At 46.2% G+C, this 16,145-nt stretch overlaps 1 protein-coding gene across 1 annotated transcript in view; it reads right to left on the bottom strand.

The window, feature by feature from the left end:
• il17rc (interleukin 17 receptor C) overlaps positions 1-16,145 on the bottom strand; it is a 46,100-nt gene that overhangs the window by 15,160 nt on the left and 14,795 nt on the right. Inside the window, exons 7-10 of the mRNA XM_061874311.1 lie at positions 14,495-14,613; positions 14,284-14,340; positions 11,883-11,943; positions 7,904-8,127 (exon numbers count right to left, since the gene is read on the bottom strand). Of these exons, the coding sequence (XP_061730295.1) occupies positions 7,904-8,127; positions 11,883-11,943; positions 14,284-14,340; positions 14,495-14,613 (461 nt within the window). The remainder of the gene's footprint in view (positions 1-7,903; positions 8,128-11,882; positions 11,944-14,283; positions 14,341-14,494; positions 14,614-16,145) is intronic.

The following is a 16,145-nucleotide window of genomic DNA, read 5'->3' as shown; positions in this document are numbered from 1 at the left end:
CGGCAACATGGGCCTGTGAGCGACTCATATCTGCTAGGCTTGGAATTCACAGTGAGAACCGATCACAAACCTTTAATCTCGCTGCTTTGCTCTTGGTCTTTGGATGATCTTCCTCCAAGAATTCTTGGATTTAGGCTAAGACTGTTGAGGTTCAACTACAAAATCATACATGTCCCAGGAAAACAACTCGTCACTGCTGGCACTCTCTCAAGAGCTCCCCTGGGAATGGAGGCCAGAGAGGCCAATAGTAGCTTGCAGAAAGAATGCCGTGCATACATTGATCTGATTTTACACTATCTCCCTGCCACTGACAGTAAACTAGCGTGCATCAAAGAAGCTCAGAGCACAGACAGTGTTTGCAGGCAGCTGAAAACATTGACGCAAAAAGGCTGGCCCTCTCACAGGAGAAGCGTTCCTGCGCATCTTCTGCCATTCTGGTCGGAGAGGAACGATATCAACATGGCAGAGGGCTTGCTTCTTAAGGGAACGAGGATTCTGATCCCTGCATGCATGCAACAGGAAATGATGGAAAGGTTGCATGAAGGCCATCAGGGCGTGACTAAGTGTGTGGCAAGGGCACAAGGATCCCTATGGTGGCCAGGGATAACAAGACAGATTAAAGAGATTGTGGAAAGGTGTGAAATCTGTTGCCAATATTCACAGACAAAGACAGAACCGTTAATGACCACGCCCCTCCCAGCACGACCATGGGAAAAAGTGGCGGCTGATATCTTTCAGTGGAAGAATGGACATTATATCGTGGTGGTGGACTACTACTCCCGATACATTGAAGTAGCAAACCTCTCGACCCTGACAACATCTACAACTTTGGAGCGACTCAAGGTAATCTTTGCAAGATTTGGAGTGCCTGAAATCTTGGTGACTGACAACGGGCCACAGTTTTCTTCCACAGACGTTGCCACTTTTGCCCAGGACTGTGGTTTCAACCACACGACCAGCAGCCCTCGCTATCCCCAGAGCAACGGAGAAGCAGAGAGAGCTGTCCGTACGGTCAAACAGCTGCTCAACAAAAGTCCAGACCCTCAGAAAGCTCTTTTGGCTTACAGAGCTACACCACTGGCTCACGGGCTGAGCCCAGCGCAGCTGTTGATGGGGAGGAGGATAAGATCAACAGTTCCTACCGCTCCTCAAGCATTGAAACCAGCCTGGCCAAACCTCAGAGCTTTCAGGAAAAAAGACAAAGAACTAAAAGTGAAGCAGAGAGAGTCATTCAACCTGAGACACAGGACTAGGGACTTACCAGTTCTGGTTCCAGGACAGAGAGTGTGGATTAAAACAGCGCAGACAACAGCTACTGTCCAGGGACTGGCTTCAACACCAAGGTCGTACAATGTGGAAACAGACCAAGGGAGCTTAAGACGAAACAGGGCTCATCTGACAGTGCTCCCAGAAAGAGGTTTATCCTGCCCGGATGAGTCAGAGACTGTCCAAAGGCAGACAGATGCAGGTGAAACAGTGACCAGGTCGGGAAGAGTTTCCCGTCCTCCAGATAGACTGGATTTATGAACATGCTAATTGACCAGAGAGTTTTCCCTGGTCTTGTTTGTTGTTCCTAAAAACATGTGTGTTATGTTGGGCATTAATGTTATTGAATGGGACCTGAATATGCTCAGTTATTAAGACCTGGTGAATACGATAAAAGTAACTATCATTTTGGAATTATTTCATTTTGAAACAGTTTTATGTTTAAAATAAAGAAAAGAAGTTTACAAGCTAAAAGGGGGGGATGTACGGATGTTCTGTACAATATCAGATAGCGTCCAGAGGGGGCGCCGTTGAGTGTATTGTGGGGATTAAGGGGAGGAAGAAGAACAAGTAAAGGAAACTGTGTGAAGTTTACATGAAGTCTCTGGAATCTGCTTTCACGCATATAAACACTACCACAACAGAGCCGAATAACACACTTCTGATTGAGGGATATATAAATACATTTTAACTAATCGATTCTTTTTGATTGATGATTAACGAGTTAAAACCATAACTCAATATTGTAACGGGTTGAGTTAAGGGGAGATGTTAATGTTAATGTGTCAACTTTCACATACTTAGTTTCATGTACTGTTCTATGACACTGAAGTTTACAGAGTGCCAGTGAAGGCAACATGTTCAGAGTTGCATGCTGGGGGTTACCTGTGATTGGGTGAGGAATAGGAGGGAGAGTGCTGTTATGTTGGGATGCGGAAGTGAAGAAGTCGGAGGTTTTAGAGTGGGAGAGACAGACGCACGAGAGATAAGTTTAGCAATACTAGAGATATATAAATGTGCCTTTGACGGTGATTACGCCCCACAGTAGCCTGTTACATGTCTAACAATAAAGACAGCAAGTGTACTACGCCTCTCAACTGGTTTCTGTGGAAACGCTACACTGGTGTCAGAAGAAAAAAAGACGGTGAGAAGAGAAAAGGGACGCTACACACCACCGTTACATACGTGTGGACACAGAAGGACGGAGGACACAGCGTCCACACTCCGGTGAGAAATGGAGTACGAAAAAAAAGTGAAGCGGGAGGAGGGAGCCGGGGTGCCGGAGCAATACAGCGCCGTCGGAGGCTGGGATGCGGCTGAGAGAGAGAGGGTGAGGAGAACGACTGCTCAGATGGCCGCTGATGCCGGGTTCAGCTCCTCCGCCCGTCTCGGAGCAGGACGTGCCGCAGGTGGAGAGCCAGCCGCCGTCAGGACGGAGAATGTCGCCCCGCCCTCGGTGAAAACCCCCAGGTATGATGGCAAGGCTGACTGGGAAGCTTTTCACGCCCAGTTCGAACTGTTAGCCCGGGCCGGCAGGTGGTCCACAGAAATGAAAGCTCTTCAGCTAGCTATGTGCCTCACCGGGGATGCTCTGTCAAGCCTACTGCTGCTGAGCCCAGAAGACAGGAGTGACTATGATGCTTTAGTGGGAGCATTAAAGAGGAGGTTTGGACAATGTTCAGCGGCTAGCTTACTTCGCTCCGAGCTGTGCAGCCGACAGAGATGGGCCGGGGAGCCATTAAGAGATCTCGCCAATGACATTGAAGGGCTGGTCCACCGCACCTACGCCCACATGCCCCCCGCCATACAGAGCGAATTAGCTTGTGACCATTTCCTGCAGGCGCTGTCAACGGGCGACCTGCGTATCCAAACGCTGCTGGCTCACCCTAAGTCCCTCCTGGAGGATTTGGAGCTGGCTTAAGAGAGAGAGATGCTGGGTGCTGGCCCCCCCATCTCCACGCTGGACAATGCACTGAGGGTGAGGGCCGCGAACGTACCTGAAAGGGACAACACAGCGCCTGCCTGGGCGGAGAACTGACGCAGCTGGTGCGGGCTGCTTCGCTACGGGGAGAACAGCGCCCCTGGGGGCGCACAAGGGTCTGCTGGGCGTGCGGAAAACCTGGCCATCTGGCCCGGCAGTGCCCCAACGCCCCTAAAGACCAGGGAAACGACACGGGGAACGCATAGCCGGGACAGTGCGGTTCCCCGGGACAGCGTCCCAAACCCGAACGGGCGGGGATACAACACTGGAGGATACAGGGGGCCAACAGGTGCAGGTCGTGATGCTGGGCCGGACTGGGACGGGGAACTGTTGGTACGCCCCAGTGACATTCGGGGAGACATGCTGCTCTGCATTGGTGGACACGGGTTCGTCAGCCACCCTGGTAAGACCTGATATGCTGGGAAGAGGAACCGCAGTCTGGCCCACCTTAGTGAAGCTCCAGACGGTCACCGGGGACCGGGCCCCCATGGTGGGGGAGGCGGTGGAGACTGTGGGGGTGGGGAGAGAGATGGTTCGCTGCCCAGTGTGGGTCGCGGACCTGGAGGACTGCATACTAGGGTTGGATGTTCTTGAACTGATGGACTGTGTCATTAACACCAGGAGGGGAACGCTTACATTCCCAGACGGACATGTTGTACAGATGTCAAGACAACCATCCCGGCCGAACTACAACACTGCTCACGCGGTGGCGGTGCGGACGACAGAAGTGACATCAAGCATGGCTGCAGGCCCTGTCTTCCTCTGTGAGCCGATCACACCGCCCCCCTCCTCACCCGCCACAAAACCATATCGACCCACCACAATTCCAGCCCTCGACTGCAACCCCCCCTACAGGCCGCCCGAGCTGCCTTCCACCCCGCCCACCGCAGATCCCCACGGTCGCCCAACACCTGCCACACCGCCTGACAGTGGAGAGAGAGTCGCGGCCGTGAGAGAGGTGTGGCAGAAGAACTGTGACGGACTGATTCACATCGAACAGGGGTTGCCGTGGCAGCTCCTGCTGGAGTATAAAGACTGTTTCTCACTATCGGAGGATGACGTGGGCCAAACTGATCTAATCCGGCACGACATTGACACAGGGGATGCCCCGCCCATTAGAATGAGGCCCCGACGCCTTCCCCTGGCCCGACAGGCGGCAGCAGACAAAGCACTACAGGACATGCAGCGAGCAGGACTCATCGAACCCTCCACCAGCACATGGGCCACCCCAGTAGTCATGGTGCCTAAAAAGTCCGAAGAGGACTGGCGGTTTTGTGTGGACTTCAGACCACTCAACAACGTAACAAGAAAAGACTCTTACCCCCTCCCACGAATCGACGAGGCCCTGGATACAGTGGCTGGGTCTTCCTGGTTCATCTCACTAGATCTGCGCAGCGGATACTGGCAGGTCCCCCTCACCCCTGCGGCCAGGCCCAAGACCGCCTTCATCACCAACGGGGGCTTGTGGCAGTTCAAGGTCCTCCCATTTGGCCTCTGTAACGCACCCGCTACATTCGAGAGACTAATGGACAGGGTGCTGGCGGGGAGCCCCCGCCAGGAGTGTGTCGTTTATCTAGACGACATCCTGGTCCACGGGGTATCGTTTGAGTCAGGCCTCAGGCGCGTGCTGCAGAGAGTGGCAGCAGCAGGACTGAGGCTGCACCCCCAGAAGTGCTGCTTTATGAGACGGGAGGTCAGGTTCCTGGGTCACAGGCTGGGGGATGGCGGCGTCAGCACCATGGAAGAGAAAGTGCAGACTGTGCAGGACTGGCCCACCCCCAGCTCTATCTCCGAACTGAAGAGCTTCACAGGGCTGACCTCCTACTACAGGAGGTTCGTCAGGGGATTCTCCAGCATAGCTGCGCCCCTGTTCCGGCTACAGCGGCCGAAAGAAAAGTTTGTCTGGACAGAGGAGTGCCAGACAGCATTCACCTCACTTAAGAAGGCCCTCCTGGAGGTCCCGATTCTTGTCCCCCCTGACCCCACCCTGCCCTTTGTGCTCGACACGGACGCCAGCAACGTCGGCACGGGGGCCGTGCTGTCCCAGGTGACCCCCGAAGGGGTAAGAGTGGTTGCGTACTATAGTGGGACATTCAATAAGCACGAACGTCGTTACTGCGTCACCAGGCGGGAACTCCTTGCCGTGGTCAGTGCTATCAAACATTTCAAATATTACCTTGGGGGCCTTCACTTCACGGTTAGGACCGACCACGCAGCCTTACAGTGGCTCATGTCCTTCAGGGAGCCGGAGGGCCAGCTGGCACGCTGGATCGAACTGCTACAGTCGTACGACTTCACCATGGTCTACAGGCCGGGGAAACAACATGGGAATGCGGACGCACTTTCCCGCCGACCCTGCGACGCCGACGACTGCCGCTACTGTGAGAAAAGGGAGACACGAGAAAGCGAGCAGCAGCAAGACGAGGTGAAATGTGCGGCGGTGGGACTAACAGCTGTGGACACAGCAGAGTGGAGGCTCAAACAGGAAGAGGACAATGACATCAGACCGGTGCTCATGTGGACGACAGCTCAACGTCGACCCCCATGGGGAGAGGTTGGGCTTTGCTCCAGGGCCACGAAGGGGCTCTGGAATATGTTCTCAAACCTGCGTGTGTGTGACGGGGTGCTTCAGAGGGGGTAGACGGAGGCTGCTACAGGAGAGACACTGTGGCAGGTGGTCATACCCAGGGCCCTACGCGAAACAGTGTTACAGGCAGTGCACGGAACTCCCGGCTCTGGTCACTTCGGGGTTGGCAAAACACTCCGCCGCCTACGTCAGGGGTTTTACTGGGGGTAGCATGGGCGGGACGTGAAGGACTATTGCCGCCGCTGTGACAGCTGCACGGCGCGTAAAGCCCCCACCGACAGATCGCACGCCCAGCTTCAACAGTTCCCAGCGGGCTGCCCCATGGAGAGAGTGGGGATTGACGTTCTCGGACCGTTTCCCCGCTCGGAGAGAGGTAACCGTTATATCCTCACAGCCATGGATTACTTCACTAAGTGGCCAGAAGCATACTGCCTGCCGGACCAAGAGGCAGGAACCATAGTGGATGCGCTGGTGGAGGGAATGTTTAGCAGACTTGGGGTCCCCGAAGTCATCCACACAGACCAGGGCAGGAACTTCGAGTCCCGCGTATTTACGGCCATGTGTGAACAACTGGGCTCCCACAAGACACGCACTACACCCCTCCACCCGCAGAGCGACGGACTGGTCGAAAGATTCAACCGCACATTGGCGCAGCAGCTGGCCATAGTGACAGCCAAACAACAACGTGACTGGGACACTCATGTCCCCCTGGAGTTCATGGCGTACCGGTCCGCCGCCCAAGACTCCACCTCCTGCTCCCCGGCCCTTCTCATGCTCGGCAGGGAGATTAGGACCCCGGCTGAGCTGATGGTGGGCAAGCCGCCCGACAGCCCAGCAGACCCCCCGGGACCCGAATATGCCAGGAAGCTGCAGGACCGCCTAGAGTCTGCTCACGAGTTCGCCAGAGAGCAGTTAAGGAGCGCAGGAGCAAGACAAAAGAGGAACTATGACGTGCATGCCAAAGGGCGACATTTTAGTACTGGAGAACTGGTCTGGGTGTTCAGCCCCTTGAGACAGAAGGGCATGTGCCCGAAGCTGGACAGCAAGTGGGTGGGACCCTGCAGGGTCCTAGAGAGACTAGGTGAGGTTGTGTATAGAGTACAGCTGCCACCAAGAGGTAGAAAAGTTGCCATACACCGTGACAGACTGGCCCCCCACCGGGGCACGGCCGTTCCCCCGGGACAAGGGGGCGGAACGCGAGAGAGCTTGGACACTACCCCAGACACTCCCCACGCCACCAATGGACAGTCTTCTTTCCACTTCCCCACCAAGGGACCTGTCCTGTCTGACCCCCTCCATAATGGACTGTTAACCCCCCACCCTGTGCCTATCTCGGGCCCCCTTTCCCCCCCACGGCGCCTCCGGAGAGACGTCAGACCTCCCAGGCACCTGAGAGACTTTGTGTGCTCCCTCGGAGGCGAGGGACTTTGAAGAGGGGGTGTCGTGTAACGGGTTGAGTTAAGGGGAGATGTTAATGTTAATGTGTCAACTTTCACGTACTTAGTTTCATGTACTGTTCTATGACACTGAAGTTTACAGAGTGCCAGTGAAGGCAACATGTTCAGAGTTGCATGCTGGGGGTTACCTGTGATTGGGTGAGGAATAGGAGGGAGAGTGCTGTTATGTTGGGATGCGGAAGTGAAGAAGTCGGAGGTTTTAGAGTGGGAGAGACAGACGCACGAGAGATAAGTTTAGCAATACTAGAGAGATATATAAATGTGCCTTTGGCGGTGATTACGCCCCACAGTAGCCTGTTACGTGTCTAACAATAAAGACAGCAAGTGTACTTACGGGGTCAGGATTAATACAGACGTTTTGTTAACGCTATATTATATATATGACATAAGAGGAAACGTGACCCCGGAAGTAAATGCGTCATCCCATAGCTTGTGTTTGTAAAACGTCTGTATTTTTATGATATAGCTTTATATTTTTATAATATAGCGTTAACAAAACGTCTGTATTAATCAAGACCCCGGAAGTAAATGGGGGGGGGGGGGGGGGAGAAGAAATTTGGCGTGACAGGGCCCACTGGGAAAATACTTCTACTAAAGTCATGTTTTTCTCACCCAGCGTCCATTGCTTTGCTTCCATGTTGTTTTGTTCAGCAGCTGCCTGAAGCCTTCAATTTCAATGCAGCTGTGACGCCCAGTCCGTCGACAGGGCCACACTTCCCCTTCCAGCCGGCAGGGGGCAGACACGTTCCACTGCAGCATTTGGCCTCGGTCGTTCATTTGAGTGTAAACCACCGAGGTGGACAAGTTGTTGCGCAGCAGGCTGGTGTGGAGGAACCCTGATGATGGACACACCACAACGACATCTGCTGACTAATCTGTGCAACTTCAACACTTAAAGTTAAAGTACCGATGACATTGAATTGATAACGTGGACCCCGACTTAAACGTATTCGGGTGTTACCATTTAGTGGTCAATTGTACGGATATGTACTGAACTGAGAAATCTACTAATAAAAGTCTCAATCAATCAATCAAAACGATTGTCACACACACACACACGAGGTGTGATGAAATTTGTCCTCTGCATTTGACCCATATCCCCTTGTTCCACCCCCTGGGAGGTGAGGGGAGCAGTGGAAATCAGTGGTGCCGCGCCAAGAAATTATTTATGGTGATTTACCCCCAATTCCAACCTTTGATGCTGACAGCCAAGCAGGGAAGTAATGGGTCCCATTTATAGTTTGTGGTATGATTCCGTCAGGGTTTGAACTCACCAAATACCGACCTCAGGGCGGACACTGAGTAGTCAGTCTTTTATAAGGATCATTATTACATCATATATTTATTATTATACAAACTCCGTTTCCATATGAGTTGGGAAATTGTGTTAGATGTAAATATAAACGGAATACAATGATTTGCAAATCATTTTCAACCCATATTCAGTTGAATATGCTACAAAAACATATTTGATGTTCAAACTGATAAACATTTATTTTTCTGCAAATAATCATTAGAATTTGATGCCAGCAACACGTGACAAAGTAGTTTGGAAAGGTGGCAATAAATACTGATAAAGTTGAGGAATGCTCATCAAACACTTATTCGGAACATCCCAGAGGTGTGCAGGCTAATTGGGAACAGGTGGGTGCCATGATTGGGTATAAAAACAGCTTCCCAAAAAATGTGCACCCCTTTGTCCACAACTGCGTGAGCAAATAGTCAAACGGTTTAAGAACAATGTTTCTCAAAGTGCAATTGCAAGAAATTTAGGGATTTCAACATCTACGGTCCATATCATCATCAAAAGTTTCAGAGAATCTGGAGAAATCACTCCACGTAAGCGGCATGGTCAGAAAACAACACGCACTGTATCAAAAACCGACATCAATCTCTAAAGGAAACCACTGTCACTAAATACAGTTTGTCGCTACATCTGTAAGTGCAAGTTAAAGCTCTACTATGCAAAGCAAAAGCCATTTATCAACAACATCCAGAAACGCCGCCGGCTTCTCTTAGCCTGAGATCTTCTAAGATGGACTGATGCAAAGTGGAAAAGTGTTCTGTGGTCTGACGAGTCCACATTTCAAATAGTTTTTGGAAATTATGGACATGTGTGTCCTCGGGAACAAAGAGGAAAAGAACCATCCGGATTTCTATAGGCGCAAAGTTCAAAAGCCAGCATCTGTGATGACATGGGGGTGAATTAGTGCCCAAGAAATGGGTAACTTACACATCTACGAAGGCACCATTAATGCTTAAAGGTTCATACAAGTTTTGGAGCAACATATGCTGCCATTCAAGCAACATTATCATGGACACCCCTGCTTATTTCGGCAAGACAATGCCACACCATGTGTTACAACAGCGTGGCTTCATAGTAAAAGAGTCCGGGTACTACACTTGCCTGCCTGTAGTCCAGACCTGTCTCCCACTGAAAATTTTGAAGCCTAAAATACAACAACAGAGAACCCAGACTGTTGAACAACTTAAGCTGTACATCAAGCAAGAATGGGAAAGAATTCCACCTGAAAAGCTTCAAAAATGTGTCTCCTCAGTTCACAAACATTTATTGAGTGTTGTTAAAAGAAAAGGTGATGTAACACAGAGGTGAACATGCCCTTTCCCAACTACTTTGGCAGGTGTTGCACCCATTGAATTCTAAGATAATTATTATTTGCGAAAAAAAAAATTAAGTTTATGAGTTTGAACATCACATATCTTGTCTTTGTAGTGCATTCAACTGAATAGATAGATAGATAGTACTTTATTGATTCCTTCAGGAGAGTTCCTTCAGAATATGCGTTGAAAAGGATTTGCAAATCATTGTATTCCATTTATATTTACATCTAACACAATTTCCCAACTCCCATGGAAACAGGGTTTGTATATGTCTTTATATTTAGTATTTATTGTGTTTGATTGATTGATTTAAACTTTTATTAGTAGATTGCACAGTACAGTACATATTCCGTACAGTTTACCACCCGAATACGTTTTTCAACTTGTCCACGTTAATCAATTCATGGTGTGTACGATTTTTTATAGCCACAAAGGTACAGATGATGGCAAAGATAATTTTTGTGACGATAACCACAGAACCACATTTCATAAACGCCAAAACTAGTGAAGTTGGCACGTTGTGTAAATCGTAACTAAAAACTAAATAAATAAATGATAAATGGGTTCTATTTGTATAATGCTTTTCTACCTTCAAAGTACTCAAAGTGCTTTGACACTACTTCCACATTCAACCATTCACACACTGATGGAGGGAGCTGCCATGCAAGGCGCTAACCAGCACCCATCAGGAGCAAGGGTGAAGTGTCTTGCTCAGGACTCGACGGAAGTGACTAGGTTGGTACTAGGTGGGGATTGAACCAGGGACCCTCGGGTAGCGCACGGCCACTCTCCCACTGTGCAATATATATATATATATATATATATATATATATATATATATATATATATATTCGATTTAATAGACACCAAAGACAAGATACTTAACGTTCAAACTAGAAAACTTTTTTTTTGTTGCAAATATTAGCTCATTTGAAATTTGATGCCTGCAACATGTTTTGAAAAAGCTGGCACAAGTGGCAAAAAAACTGAGAAAGTTGAGGAATGCTCATCAAACACTTATTTGGAACCTCCCACAGGTGAACAGGCTAATTGGGAACAGGTGTGTGCTATGATTGTGAACAAATGAAAGAGCAAATTGTCCAACAGTTTAAGAACAACATTTATCAACAAGCTGTTGCAATAACTTCAGGGATTTCATGATCTAAGGTCTGTAATATCATTAAAAGTTTCGGAGAATCTGGATAAATCACTGCACGTAACATTTAATGCTCATGACCTTGGAACCCTCAGGTGGTACTACATCAAAAACCGACAACAGTGTGTAAAGGATATCACCACATGGGCTCAGGAACACTTCAGAAAACCACTGTCAGTAACTACAGTTTGTCGCTACATCTGTAAGTGCAAGTTAAAACGCTACTATGCAATGCGAAAGCCATTTATCAATAACACCCGTCAGCTTCGCTGGATCTGAGCTAATCCAAGATGGACTGATGCAAAGTGGAAAAGTGTTCTGTGGTCTGATGAGTCGACATTTCAAATTGTTTTTGGAAACTGTGGATGTCGTGTCTTCCGTAACAAAGAGGAAAAGAACCATCCGGATTGTTATAGGCGCAAAGTTCAAAAGCCAGCACCTGTGATGATATGGGGGTGTATTAGTTCCCAAGGCATGGGTAACTTACACATCTGTGAAGGCACCATTAATGCTGAAAGGTACATACATATGTTGCCATCCAAGAAAGATTATCATGGACGCCCCTGCTTATTTCAGCAAGACAATGCCAAGCCACGTGTTAGAACAACGTGGCTTCATAGTAAAAGAGTGCAGGTACTAGACTGGCTTGCCTGTAGTCCACACCTGTCTCCCATTGAAAATTTGTGGCGCAAGATTTTCACATATGACTGGAAGTGACTAATGATATTAGCAATTTTTTCTATGGGGCATATTATTTAGATATTTATGTTGTAGAAAGGATGTGGGGTGAACTGTATAATTGAATATTCTTACGTTCGTTTTTGAAGGGGCAGCTTCGAAAGCGTCTCGGCCTTCGCTCGTCGTCCTCCCAGACCTGCCAACACAAATGAGTTGTATTTCATACTTACATTGTGTGAACACTCCAATTTCACTGCACAGTCTCAGATAGATTACACAATCTACAAAAGATACCACGCGCTGAGAGACCACTTTTAAAAAAACATTGTTATCTGATGCAGTTTGGTTTTAACTCCAAGATGGCAGTAAAGCTGCATTGGAAATATAAAGAGCATCCAGGAGATGTATTTACCGCTACATGCGCTTTAAACTGTTCCTTGATGGTGGTAAAAATCATACATGTTACACTGACCCTATTGTACCTTAGTATAAGGTTTTCTTTTCACATGACACTTTTTTGCTCTTTTTTAAATTGTTGCTGTTTTTTTTAATTTACTAACATTTCAACTTTCTTGTATTTTTTCTTGTTATATGATGACTTTTTTTTCCATAAAAGTTTGACTTTATTCTCAAAATATTATATATTTTTCGTAACCAAACATCACCTAAATTGCGATTTTATCATTAAGCCTTTGAAAATATTTTATAATAACAAAATAGAATAAATTATTAATTAATTGGGGATCCCAATCCAATATTGATACAGACTGTCGGCACGTAAAATCTCCAATATAAGCTCCGATACAAACAGTCCTGCAGAGTGTTTACTTGTGCAAAGCTGGACAGCCAGTATCTGTTAACATCTAAATGTCCTCCAATAAAACACACGAGGTTGGTCTTTTCTTCTATTTCAGTCAAGTCATTTACAAAAGGCAAACATGGAAGGCTTCTAGAAGCTAGCAGCAACACAACAGCTAAGCACACAATAACACATAGCTTGACATACGTAATATTAATTGAACAATATTGCAGTCTAACAGTACATTTGTCACAAAAGATTATACATTACGTACACATAAAAAGACAGAAGCGTAATAGAACGCATCCAGTAACAAACGTGTCAGCATCATTCAACTTCCTGTGTCATTGTTTAGTTTCATGAATTAATGTGGCCGCTAGGTAGGTAAAAAAAATAAATAAATAAAATCGAATGAACAGTATCTATCTACTCAACTTCAATTTAAAGACAGCATAAATCATTTTGGTTCAAACGGTTAATAATAAATAGGCTAGTGTTTTTAACATCCATCCATCCATTTTTCTACCGCTTATTCCCTTTTGGGGTCGCGGGGGGTGCTGGCGCCTATCTCAGCTACAATCGGGCAGAAGGCTGGGTACACCCTGGACAAGTCGCCTTTTTAACAATGTTTTAGTAATTTCACTCGATCAAACCTTTTCTGTCATTCCACACTACAAAATGATAAGTATGTATGGTTTGTGCTGATGTCATATTGGCCAATAGTCAAGGCTCCAATATCGGTGAGCGAGTGAAAAACTTGTATTTGCAGACTCCTATAATAAATACAAATTTTGTCAATAATATTTCAACACTTCCAAAGTTTTTATGTAAAAACAAAAATGTCCCTCCTCATTACAACTTAATTCTCCATCCATCCATCCACCCATCCATTTCCTACCGCTTATTCCCTTTGGGGTCGCGGGGTGTGCTGGTGCCTATCTCAGCTACAATCGGATGGAAGGCGGGGTACACCCTGGACAAGTCGCCACCTCATCACAGGACCAACACAGATAGACAGACAACATTCACACTCACATTCACACACTAGGGCCAATTTAGTGTTGCCAATCAACCTATCCCCAGGTGCATGTCTTTATTTTTGTAAAATAAAAAAAATAATTTGCCATTAATTTACAACTTCCACGTAATAAATATCCTAATATTACACATCTCCTCCCCAATAATTTGACTCTAGTCTTGTAAAAACATTGTTTTAATATCATAACTTAATCCTCCTAATGTTTGGACTTTATTTTTGTATTCTGTCTTAGTTTTTTTTTTTTTGTTTAATCAGGAACGTGCCAAAGGACAATAAAAAAACAAACAAAAAAACAAATTTAGGACAATTCAAAGGACAGCGTCCTCAGCAGCACTGTGTTGTACATGGAAAAATCATACTATTGTTATTTTTATAGTAAAATTCTGGTGACTGAGCTGCCAGTTTTTTATTTTTATTTTATCTAAGGTTGATGTTGTTTTTTTTACAGTGTATTAATAGAAAATGAAAAAAAAAACTTTTGTGTTATTTTTACAATAAAATTAACATAACAATGCTCTTCTATTCCCAGTAAAACTATTTTATTATACCCAAAGGAAACCCAGTGTGTTTTTTTTTTCATGGGATCAAGAATTCTTGCAGTGCTCCTGCATTAATGTAATTTTGGACTTCACAGGTAAATGTGGAGATCAATATAACGTAATAACGTAAATTATATAATGTATCATGTATGGAAGTACCTGGAGACACAAGCAGGGGGCCACAGAGTGCAGTGGGATGGTTTTCCTCTTCCAAATCTAAAGAGACACATAACATGATGGTTTGAATCTACCATTGAAGTTTGACCCTTGCCACTACGCTTGAAGTATGTTTTCATAGCACCTTTGTACGTATTTGGAGCTGAATAAATGCAGTAATACTGCACCTAACACACAATTATACTGGACCAACCTGGCAAATTCCATTGGCCTCATACTGGATGCACATTGAAGGAAACTTCATGTTAATGTCAGCCAACTTCAGCTCCACCTGATTCATTTCTTCATTAATTACACTGCTGACTCGGGGCACTGGAATGACATGTTACTTCAAAGCTGCGCTCATACTTTTGGTTTGGTGAAATGAAAGAAAAACGATTATTAACTAGAGTTAAATTACTGCCAAAAGTTCGCACACGCACAAAACCTGTTTTACTCACGCCCAACGATTAACACACAAACTCCGTGTGGTTTGCACATAGAAAATATCATTTACAAACAAACACATTTTGTTTTGCAAATAAGAAATGTACTTATCGAACAAATACATCATGCTTCAGACACAAATAACTTACTTTTTCAAGTACAAAAAAAATATCCTTTGGGTACAAATCAAAATCTTTCAAGTACAAAAAAAATATCCTTCAAGTACAAATCAAAATCTTTCAAGTGCAAAACAAAATCAATTCTACAACTACGGAACTGTCACGTGACTTTTGGCAGTAATATTCCGCCTTGTAGATCCGCAAGCAAACGCAATGCAATCCACACACAAATGCACTGTAATTCGCCCTCCGCAACACTAGGTGGCGATATTGAGCCATTGAAATGCCTGCCTGCCGGCCGGCCGCCTCTTATTTATCTCCCCAAGGCCGCAACCACGGGTATTCTGCCAAAATGTGAATGCCTGCAAAAAATGTATTTCCTGTCGCGGTAGCGCCCACCACTCGCGGAACCTGCATTTTTTGCTTCGTCTGTCCACAGTGGATTACTAGATAAAAGACAAACACTTTATCTTCCGGGCTATTGTATCGTCACATGTTTGACATTATTTAAAACTTTATCGTGCCTGCAAAATGACAGTTTTCCCTTTTCTGTGGTATTAACAAGATTTAAAGGACTGTTGTTTGTCCAAAGTTGATATGATGAAACCTCTTTCTTGTTTGAAAGATACATAAAATTGTAACTGTTATTTATTCCTGCACATAATAAATATGTATAAAGTGTTTGGCTGTATTCATTTGTATAAAAGTGTCATTAAATGTAATATTGCCTGACAAAAAGTGATTCAATATGTTGATATTTACAGATCGCATATTTACGCACGCATATTTTACGAGTAGTGTTGGGTTGGTTGCTGGGGCGGTACAGCTCGGTTGGTAGAGTGGCCGTGCCAGCAACTTGAGGGTTGCAGGTTCGATCTCCGCTTCCGCTATCCTAATCACTGCCGTTTTGCCCTTGGGCAAGACACTTTACCCACTTGCTCCCAGTGCCACCCACATTGGTTTGAATGTAAAAATTACATATTGGGTTTCACTATTTAAAGCGCTTTGAGTCACTAGAGAAAAAGCGCTATATACAGTGGGGCAAAAAAGTATTTAGTCAACCACCGATTGTGCAAGTTCTCCCACTTAAAATGATGACAGAGGTCTGTAATTTTTTCTGCAAAAAAACATCCCCAATGCATGATGTTTCCACCCCCATGCTTCACAGTAGGTTTGGTGTTCTTGGGATGCAACTCAGTATTCTTCTTCCACCAAACACGACGAGTTGAGTTTATACCAAAATGGATACATGGAACATACATGAACATTTGGGTATAAACTCAACTCGTCGTGTTTGGA

This window comes from Nerophis ophidion, linkage group LG16 (genome assembly GCF_033978795.1).
Source record: "Nerophis ophidion isolate RoL-2023_Sa linkage group LG16, RoL_Noph_v1.0, whole genome shotgun sequence".
In the NCBI taxonomy this organism is placed as follows: domain Eukaryota; kingdom Metazoa; phylum Chordata; class Actinopteri; order Syngnathiformes; family Syngnathidae; genus Nerophis; species Nerophis ophidion.
This window is presented reverse-complemented; position numbering and strand designations above follow the sequence as displayed.